At 40.5% G+C, this 10,587-nt stretch overlaps 1 protein-coding gene across 1 annotated transcript; it reads right to left on the bottom strand.

The window, feature by feature from the left end:
• Positions 1–1,049: 1,049 nt before the first annotated feature.
• LOC100196897 (uncharacterized) lies at positions 1,050–6,119 on the bottom strand. Its single transcript, NM_001143746.1, is given in 3 exon segments — positions 1,050–1,501; positions 5,394–5,646; positions 6,057–6,119. Coding segments are annotated over 3 exon segments (390 nt in total). The 5' UTR covers positions 6,076–6,119; the 3' UTR covers positions 1,050–1,383.
• Positions 6,120–10,587: the final 4,468 nt, after the last annotated feature.

Raw genomic sequence — 10,587 nt, 5'->3', positions numbered from 1 at the left:
ATAAAGAAAATGATAGCAATGGTCTGAAAGTAAAACTAAAGTGTAGTCAGAATTATAATACTTTAGACGAATTATTTGTAAACGTATTTAAGAGAAGCTTTAAAAAGTGGCATTTAAAAAAAAATCTTTCCTCTACTATGTATTGCATTAAGATCAAAACTACTAATTTGTTTATTTTTCTTTTTTGTACGCAGCTTGTGGGATCTTAGTTTTCTGACTAAGGATTGAACCTGGGCCCTCAATATTGAAATTGCAGAGTCCTAACCACGGTACCACCAGAGGATTCCTGAGACCAGAGCTATTTAAATGAAGAAGTCAGTCACATTCTCTGTTTAGAGTAAGAAGGTTTAAATGTCTTATAAATAAAGCAATGAGTTCATGCTATAAGAAACAAAATTGATCAATTTAATCTCACAAATATGAAACAAATACACCAACATATTATGTGAATAAGTGTGGACCACTCTGTAGCTATTCTACACGGATGGAACTATACCTTAATTTATTTTAGATTTATGCCCCCTTTGTTTCTGAAAGGATGTGAGGCAGTGAACAGAATTCAAATGGTTTAAAGTTGCAAAAGGCACCTGAAATGTACCACCAACAAATCAATAAACTCCATCAAAACCTAAACAGCCTGTGCTTTTCAGTTTCTGGGCCACGTTTGCGGTTTCTTAAGGGAAAATGGACTCAGCTTCCTCTTCTCCATTCTCACAGGCGTCTCATAGGGAAGTGGGCGCTGTCTGGGTCGTCGTTAATAAGCACACTAACTTGCATGGGCTGGGCTTCTAACCCGCTCACAGCAGCGATGTGTCAGTGAACCTGCACGGAGCCCTGTTGTTGCTGTGGACTTGATACAATGAGTGATAATATTTGTAAGACTTTAGATCTGGAATATATCTATTTTAAAAAGTAGATAAGGTATTAAGAATATCACTATATATGTAAAAAATAGCTCTAGAACCTTTTTTTTGACTAGAAAGAACTTTCTACCACAACTTGTATTATAGTAAATGACACTCCAAATGATGACTATCTCCTTTTGTAAAATTTATAAAATTTTAATTTAGAAAATTAAATGAATTTAAAAAAAACAGTTATTTCCTTTTAGGGAGCAGAATTATTTTACGGGAAACAAACAAATAAGCCAGAATCGTGCATTTTTCCTTCATCCCCTTGGTCATTTCTCCCACACACCTTTATTGAGCACGAACTATGCGCTGAGCAACAGAGCACCGGCGGAGGATGCAGGGATGTGTACAGCGTGGTCCCTGCCTCGGAGCGTCTTCGTCCAGGTGGGAAGTGAGGATGTCAACAGGCTTTACAACAGAACCAGGCTGGTGTCCTGGGAGCAGAGGAGGGGCACTGCACAGCGAGGAGGCATCAGGACCCTGGGAGAGTGGATGATCTGAAGAGCAAGTTGAGGGCGTGGAGCCAGTTTTCACCCTGAAGGGACACCTCGGGGAGTCTTCCCAGTTCATGCAGCGCATTCAACACAACACTGCGGCAAAGAGGTAGGCGGGGGTCGGGTGTCACGTGTTCACCCGAGTCACACTGCAGAGACAGCCCCACCCCGAAGCCCGCGGGGAACCCCTGGAGAATGGCAACATGCTCCGCACTGAGCTTCAGAGACACTTCCCAGGCTGAGGGCGGTCGTGTGGGAAACGTGCTGGCTTGGGAGAGGCAGCAAGAGACCATCACAGAATATGTGGGGTGGAGGGAGAACAGAAACCTTCAGGAAGTAGGGATGAGAGTTTAAGACTGGCTGTTACTGAAGCAGAAACAAGTCCAAGAGGACTATGAACATAGATTCCATGGGAACTCACTGAGTATCATCAAGCAATAAAGTAGTTCTGTTCTGTCCCTTAGGCTACTGGAACTGAAGATGTGAGTCGTTCAGTCGTGTCTGACTCTTCCTGACCACATGGAGTGTAGACCATCAGGCTCCTCTGTCCATGGAATTCCCCAGGCAAGAGTGGAATTCCCCAGGCAAGAGTACTGGAGTGGCTAGACACTCACTTCTCCAAGGGATCTTCCAGACCCAAGGATCGAACCCAGGTCTCCCACATTGCAGGCAGACTCTTTACATCTGAGCCATTCTCCTTTGCTCACTTACCAAGCTCCCCTCTTACAACTAAGGTTCTGAAACAGGAAAGCTGCAACATCAAAACAGTACTTCTCTCTTTTTGAATTCCCAAAAAGCACTGAGAAATGCGAAAAAAAAAAAAAAGAAAAAGATGAGTCACTCACTATATCCTAAGAAATCTAGACAAATATTTGTGATTAAAAATAATAAAATTATTTAAAAAATAGTGTTAGGAAAGATAGAGACCTTGCAATTAACTTCAAAATAACTGAGTTTATTGCATATATATTTTTTCAGCTCTTAAATTTCTTATCAGAAATTGGGTGGAAAAATAAACCAAAATGTACAAAATACTGAAAATTATTGAAGCTAGATGGTGTCTATACTATTTTCTCTATGTGTTTGAAGTTTTTCCATAATATAAAGTTTTTTGAAAGCATTATGGAAATATTATATGTGATGAATATCCAAAACTGGAAAGTGCTATAACAATTGTATTAAATTGTATTAAATTACTTGGTCAATTTATTTGGCCTCTGAATTTGTGGGTCTATTGAATTCACACAGTAAGCTTATATTATATTGCTCTAACATCTAAGAAAATGGTCCCCCAATTCCTTCCCCTAGAAAATAATTTACAATAAGGATTCAAATTCAACAAAAGATAATGGTAAAATATTATCATTTTCTATCTGAATAATTTGAATGAAAAATAAATCTTCTGTGCATGGATAGGAATTAACTTCTTGAAGAACAACAATTTACATATATTTACATCCCAGCTTGTTTCAAATTACCTGATGTGGCCTATGACATATACCAGAGTGATTTCTTACCCTAGAAAATGGAATATATGTCTCAAAATAATTGAATCTTGGAGAATAATTTTCACAAATAATATATAATTGTATTTCATGTTTTGCTTACTAATGCTGTTTTCAAACTGGTGATAATTTATTACTATTACTTTTTAAATAAAAAAGTTTTATGAAAAAATTCAAAGTGGAAGTTGTCTTAATTAAAACTGAAGAGAAGACAGTGTGAATTAATTTTTCCTTCTTTGTCAAAAAACATTTTAAAACAAATTAAACAAGACTTAAGAATTATAGACCTGGTACTATAGACGACTCTCCAGTGCTAAGGTTTCATATGTAGTGGTAAATCGAGAAATGATAAGCCAGAATCTCCTTGAAGCCTAGAAGATTCAAGTAGTCTGCAATTATCCATTTTCCAAATTTGACTTCAAGAATAAAGGTCAACAGTGATGCAGTATTGAGACACTATATCGAATATCTAATATCTAATATCGAAGCCATATTAGAGGAAGAGTCCCCATCCAGGTTGCAAATCAATCAGGTCTGAAGAGACTGTGCTAGTATCTTGTCTGGACTTCACAGAACATTTTCTCATGGAAGTAATCTTTCTTATCACGGCTTGGATCCCAGAAGAGTCCACAGATTTCTTGAACATGTAATGGGTTTGCAATATGTACTGATAAGGCTGGCAGCTGATGAATGCTGAAAACACTGGTGAACTCGAGTTCTCTAACTCAGTGACATCCCTGTACCCCAGGAGTTTCCCACAGTGCCTTTCGCGCGGCCCCCTTTGCTCCTCTGGTCCTTATCTCACACTGCTCTCCCCTCCCCCTCTGTGCTCCGGTCACACGGCTCTGCTTGAGATCCTTGAGTACGTCATCTTAGGATGCTGGCACGACCTGTTTTCTCACTTAGATGCTATTCTCTCTGATTTTCACCAAGGCTGGCTCCTTCTTGTCCTTCAACCACCCAGGAAAATGGCCCTGGATATAACTGCCTAGTAGACTAACCTTAACTGTTAGATCTTCTCTGATACCTGGTATAAATTAGCCACGTATACTGTTTTCCTGTTTTCATTCTTTGTCTAGCTCAAAAAAAATCTACCACCTGAAACTTTCCTGCTAATTTCTTTGTACATTACGTATGCGCTCTGCTACTATGTAAGCTCTATAAGAAAAACCTTGTTCATCATCACCTCCAGTAGCCTAGACTATTCACGGACAATAGCAGAGCCTCAGTGCCCGAGGGAGGGAACTCCATAAACAACTCTGTAGAACTACCGTATGTAGTAATCGAGACCCTAACTGCCACCAGACAATTTAGTCTGAGTCACATGTTAGGGAATCAGGAATGCATCTTCCGTTTCATCCCTGATGGTATCAAGGCATTAGAGTTGTCTTCCAGCACCCTGGGATGAGGGAAGCAGTGCTAGAGATGAGCCACTGAACACAGGCGTGGGGGTGGCTGGTGTGAGGATGAAGGATGGCCCTGAGACTGATGGAGGGGAGGCTGTGGAGATCTGTGGGGCAGAGCGTTCTCTCCTCATTTTGTCTCTGCCTTCCCTCCTTTCCCTCCCCTCCATGCTCACTAAACAAGATCAGGGCCAGGACAGAAGCCAGCCGACCGCACTGACTGAACAACAATAGACAAATATATCTTCCTTTTCTCCCGTCTTTCCTTTCGTCTTCTGTTCTTTCTTCCTTCTTCCCTCTCTAATTTTTCTAGTTCCTCCCATTCCTCACCCTCTTCTCTTACAACATTCAGTCGGTACTGCTGGGAGTGAAGTTGGAAATGTGGCCAGTGATAAGCACTGTGCCGGCATGCAGTACATGCAAAAGGAACGCCTTCCAAGTAGGACAGAGTCTACAGCTTTGCCTAAGTCAAGACAGATTACTTCTCTGACTGGCTCTCGGCACTCACAGACTTGTCACTTGGCTACTTAAAGAATTTTGATTAGTGGGGTATGATGTTCTTCTGTGAAGCTAACACGATTTATTAGACTCTCAACTTTAAAATGAATAGGTTCAAATAGAAAACACTGTAAACTGTGTCATATTAAAACAGTAACTTATACTGAATAGATAATGACCACTTATATACCTAAATTCCTAAAGGTACTATTTTAGTTAGGTTAAGAAGTCTTTTTTTCTCTCAGGAGAGGTACTAGAATACCTTTCATGGATCCATAGATTCTGTTAAGGTCTTTTCTAACAGTTATGGACTTCCCCGGTGGCTCAGCCTGAAATGCAGGAGAACAAGGTTTGATCCCTAGGTGGGGAAGATCCCCTGGAGAAGGGCAACCCACTCAAGTATTCTTGCCTGGAGAATTCCATGGGCAGAGGAGCCTGACGGGCTACGGTTCACGGGGTCGCAAAGAGTCGGACACAACTGAGCAACTAACAACGAGAAGATGGACAGTTCAGTAATAGTGGTACAACCAGCTCTGCTCCAGTGTCAGAAATAACCCCCATGGACTCGGAGGCCGGACTTACTGACTCGTTTGGCCGCCTTCTTCAGTGTATCTGTTTCTTACTTCCCAGGACCGAGGAAGATGAGCAGTTGCTGCTTTAGTAGGTCTCTCTGTCTCCATGCTGGTGACAACGAACCTGACCGTCCCAGAGAGAAGCCTCCAGCCCGCTGAGCTGCTGCTTTGCCCTTGGATTCTTGCACAGTGACACCGCCGAGAGGCAGCTGGCTCACGGGGCTCAGCAAAGGAGGCGGGGACCCTTGAGTCTGCTGACTTTTCTGGAATGACAGGCAGCCTAAGAGCCAGAGGCTGGTAAACTCTTGAAAGCAAAGTTGCTTATAAACAGCGAAACAGAAAAATTCTGTAAAACAATTACCCTTCAACAAAAAATAAGTTAATTTTTTAAAAAACCAGAGCGAGAACATACTATAAAAAGCCACGTTTATTTTTTGATCTATAACTCAGATTTCAGCGTTTGAGTCTTCAGTAAAACTTCAGATATGGGAAGTTGGAACTCACTATAAGTTTTAGGTTTTTATCCACAACAATTATTTATAACTGCTGTAGAGTATGATTGGGTTTCACGTTATGCACCCCCCCCACCCCCCCGCCCCCTGGTTCTCTGTGAATACAGTTCAACAGCAGCAACAACAAAGCCTGAAAAAAGTTGAGTAACTGAAGAGCTCACTCAGCAGCCTCGCTAGCATCTGTTCCTCTTATATCCGGTGTGGCCTCCTGCGGTCTGGGTGAGATTTGCCCCGCTACTAGGTCCGGAGGGGAGCTGCGATTGGTCCTGAACAGTCACGCATCCTGTCCTCTGGCCATGGTGATTGGCTAAGGCACTCAGACACCAGCCAATCAGGGCACTTTTCTCACCACAGGAATTGATTCTGCATGTGGCCAGGTTCTAACCAATTCAGTAAAACTGTTTGTTGAAAAGGAATTTGCTTGCTTTTCAGAGAGCCTTCCCAGGTGGCTCAGTGATAAAGAATCTGCCTGCCGATGTAGGAGCTGCAGGAGACTCAGGTTGGATTCCTGGGTTGGAAAGATCCCCTGGAGGAGGAAATGGCAACCAATTTCATGGACAGAGGAGCCTGGTGGTCTACAGTCCATGGGGTCGCACAGAGTCGAACAGGACTGAGCGCTCTCATGCAGAGAGAGTAACTCAGATCAGCGATGTTTTCTGAGACATTTTGGTGTACCAGTGTGACACCTGGAATTTATGAGCCTCCTTGAGAAGAAAAGCTGTAACCAACCTAAACAGATTGTTAAAAAGCAGAGACATTTACTTTGGTAGCAAAGGTCCGTCTAGTCAAAGCTATGGTTTTTCCAGTAGTCATGTATAGATGTGAGTTGGACCATAAAGAAGGCTGAGCTCCGAAGAATTGATGCTTTTGAACTGTGGTGTTGGAGAAGATTGTTGAGAGTCCCTTGGACTGCAAGGAGATCCAACCAGTCCATCCTAAAGGAAATCACTCCTGAATATTCATTGGAAGGACTGATGCTGAAGCTAAAACTCCAATATTTTGGCCACCTGATGAGAAGAATTGACTCCTTGGAAAAGACCCTGATGCTGGGAAAGATTGAAGACCAGAGGAGAAGAGGAGGACAGAGGATGAGATGGTTGGATGGCATCACTGACTCATGGACATGAGTTTGAGCAAGTTCTGGGAATTGATGATGAACAGGGAGGCCTGGCGTGCTGCAGTCCATGGGATCGCAAAGGGTCTGATACGACTGAGTGACTGAACTGAACTGAGGAGGCAGTCTAGTGGAGAGCACAGCTGAAGGAGAACAGGAAAATGGAATGGAAATGTTGAAGCCACTTGCACTGGGGACCCAGTGAATCAATCAACTTCTTGTTACTACTTAAGCCTGTTTGTGAAGGGGTGTCAGTGACTTACAACAAAAAAAGAAATTCTAAATGGCACACATATTAGCTGTGATTATAATACTTCTTACAATTTTCATTTGTCATTAACATTGATCAGAAAGAGTTGCACAAATGATTCATGCAAAGAAATCCTTTGGTTTGAAAGGTCAGCTTTACCTTGAGTAGAACCTAAGGAGGGTTGTAATTTAATATTTGACTACTTTGATAACAGTAGAAAGATTTTAATTTGGTTCCTCAAGTATATCTCAGGTTTCTTATTAGTATATAAACATGGAATTTAATTTTGAAATCATCATATCAGGCAACCAGAGTTATAGTCAGGACATTTTTTAAATGATTGAAAATATACTCACAGATTGACAGTTCTAAATACTAGCTTCTAATTTCTGTTGTACTTTTTCTTCTTGACTGTGTGGCATGACACTCAGGGCAGGGAGCCCGGTGAATAGGGATTGAACTCAAGCCACCAAAGTGAAAGCACTGAATCATAACCAGTGGACCAGCAGGGATTTCCCATCCATTGTCCTTTCCTGAAGCATTTTAAGAACTTCGTTTTTCCCTGACAGAATTCAGTATCAATCCTTTCTAGAATAACTCTGAAAAATCAATAAACCTATTAATTGGAGGGGTCTCTATTCATGGAAAAACAGTGGGTAATAGTGAGCACCGAAGAATTGATGCTTTTGAACCGTGGTGTTGGAGAAGACTCTTGAGAGTCCCTTGGACTGCAAGGAGATCCAACCAGTCAATTCTAAAGGAGATCAGCCCTGGGATTTCTTTGGAAGGAATGATGCTAAAGCTGAAACTCCAGTACTTTGGCCACCTCATGAAAGAGTTGACTCATTGGAAAAGACTCTGATGCTGGGAGGGATTGGGGGCAGGAGGAGAAGGGGACGACAGAGGATGAGATGGCTGGCTGGCATCACTGACTCGATGGATGTGAGTCTGAGTGAAGTCCGGGAGTTGGTGATGGACAGGGAGGCCTGGCGTGCTGCAATTCATGGGGTCTTAAAGAATCGGACGTGACTGAGTAACTGAACTGAACTGAATAGTTGCTGTAGTGTAAAAAACATTACAATGCATGTTATAAATAATCAAAAAGTTTAAAACATTTATCCTCTCTCTTTTGTAGAAAATTAAAGTTAGTTGGGGAAACGAATCCTAAATTCCTAAATTAGCTGAAATAGTCAATAACTGAAAATCAACTGAAATTTTAATTGCATCTTATTCTGTGACTTCATTCGTTTGCACCATTGCTCTTAGGGTGGGAAGAAAGAGCTGACAAGCAGCTTTCTAGAAATTGTTTAATAAGTAATTCTTCTTTTCAAAAGTAGCCAGAGCATCAGTGAGTGAGATAAATTCTTAGGATAGCAAAACTGAATTATAGATGTCTGCAGTGGGTAATCTTGACTTAGCTGCTTTCTTTTTCTCTGTGTAGAATTGGATTTTAGTCACAGCGGGCAACTCTGACTTGCCTTTGGCTCTGTTATTGCAATTCATTTTTGAAGGGGGTTATATAAAGTATAATTTATTCCCTGGCCTGGAATGATTGGGATATAATGCAGACAAGAAAAAATAGTTTTGAGGATTGATTAATGTCTCTAAAGATACTGAAGAATATCTCATGGTGCTTTGTGTTATTATAGTTGTATTCGTGAATGTGTTTTGGTTGTAATTGATCTGCATGTCTCATGCATAAAACGGTTCAAACTGACAATACTCATGCACACTAAGTCTCTTCAGTCGTGTCTGACTCTTTGCGACCCCATGGATTGTAGCCCACCAGGCTCCTCTGTCCTTGGGATTCTCCAGGCAAGAATACTAGAGTGGGTTGCCATTTCCTTCTCCAGTTATAGTTAAAAAAATAGATTACAAGGCCATTGTGTGTTGTATTAATAGCTTAACTAAAATAAGGATATCACCCCCTCCCCCCAGTTACCACTATTATATTCTCTACTTTTATGAGTTTGTCTAACTGAGGCACCTCGTATAAGTAGAACCATGCAGTATTTGTTCAATGACTGGCATATTTCACTTAGCATAAAGTCTTCTTAGTTTGTTCATGATGTTGCAAGTGGCATGCTTTCCTTCTTTTTAAATGCGGAATAATATTCCATTGTAGAATATGTGTATGGCACAATTTCTTTATCTGCTTATCTGTCAAAGGGCATTTGATTTATTTCTGTAACTCAGCTACTGAATAGTGTTGCAAAAAACACAGAAGTATAGATATCTTTTGAAATTCTGATTTCAATTATTTTAGCTATATACCCAGAAGTAGGCTTGCTAGATCCTGTGATAGTTCTATTTTTAACTTGTTGTATACACATCATATTGTTTTCCATAGCAACTTCACCGTCTTACATTTCCACCAACAGTGTAGAAGGATTCCAATTTCTCCACGTCCTCCTCAACACTTGCTGCCTTTTGTTCTCTTTTGTTTTTTTTTTTTGATAAAATAGCCATCCTGACAGATGTGAGATGATCTTGCACTATGGTTTCCATTGGCATTTCCCTGATGATTGGTTATGTTCATACCTGTTGGCCATTTGTATATCTTCCTTGGAGGAATGTTGTTTCAAGTCCTTTGTCCATTTCTTAAAATTGGGTTATCTGATTTTTGCTACTGAGTTGCAGGAGGTTCTTATATATTTTGGAAATTAACCCCTTATCATTACATTCCTTTGGCTGCCCTGTTTTTTCCTGTTGCTTGTTGCCTTTGCTGAACAGAAGTTTTTAAATTCGATCTCATCTCACGTGTTTACTTTGTCTTTCGTTGTCTGTGCTTTCGGTGTCACAACAAAGAAGTCCTTCCCAACCCAATGTTTTCTTCTAGTAGATTACTACTAGAAGTATACAACTTCTAGTAGTAATCTAGTAGTTGAAATACACAACTACTAGTTGTATATTTCAGGTCTTATGTTTAGGTCTTTAATTCATTTGGAGTTTATTTTATGTGGGCTTAATTCTGGCTTTTCTATTTTGTTTCATTGGTCTATATATGTTTATGCCAATACCATATTGTTATAGTTATTATGACTTTGCAATGTATTTTGAAATCTGAAAGTGTGATGTCTTCAGTTTTGTTCTTTCTCAAGTCACTTTGGCTATTCTGAAGTTTTTGTTATTCCATATGAATTTTAGGGCTATTTTTTTTTTTTCCTATTTCTGTTTTTAAAAAAAGCACCTTTGGGATTTTATTGGGGCTACTATTGAATTAGTAGATTGGTTTAGACTATAAAAACATTTTAACAAGATTAAGTCATCTAATGGGCATCCCTGGTGGCTCAGATGGTAAAGTTTGCCTGCAATGCAGGAGACACGG

The sequence above is a fragment of the Bos taurus genome, chromosome 14, assembly GCF_002263795.3.
Source record: "Bos taurus isolate L1 Dominette 01449 registration number 42190680 breed Hereford chromosome 14, ARS-UCD2.0, whole genome shotgun sequence".
In the NCBI taxonomy this organism is placed as follows: Eukaryota; Metazoa; Chordata; class Mammalia; order Artiodactyla; family Bovidae; genus Bos; species Bos taurus.
The sequence above is the reverse complement of the archived record's forward strand: the minus strand, read 5'-3'. Positions and strand labels throughout refer to the sequence as shown.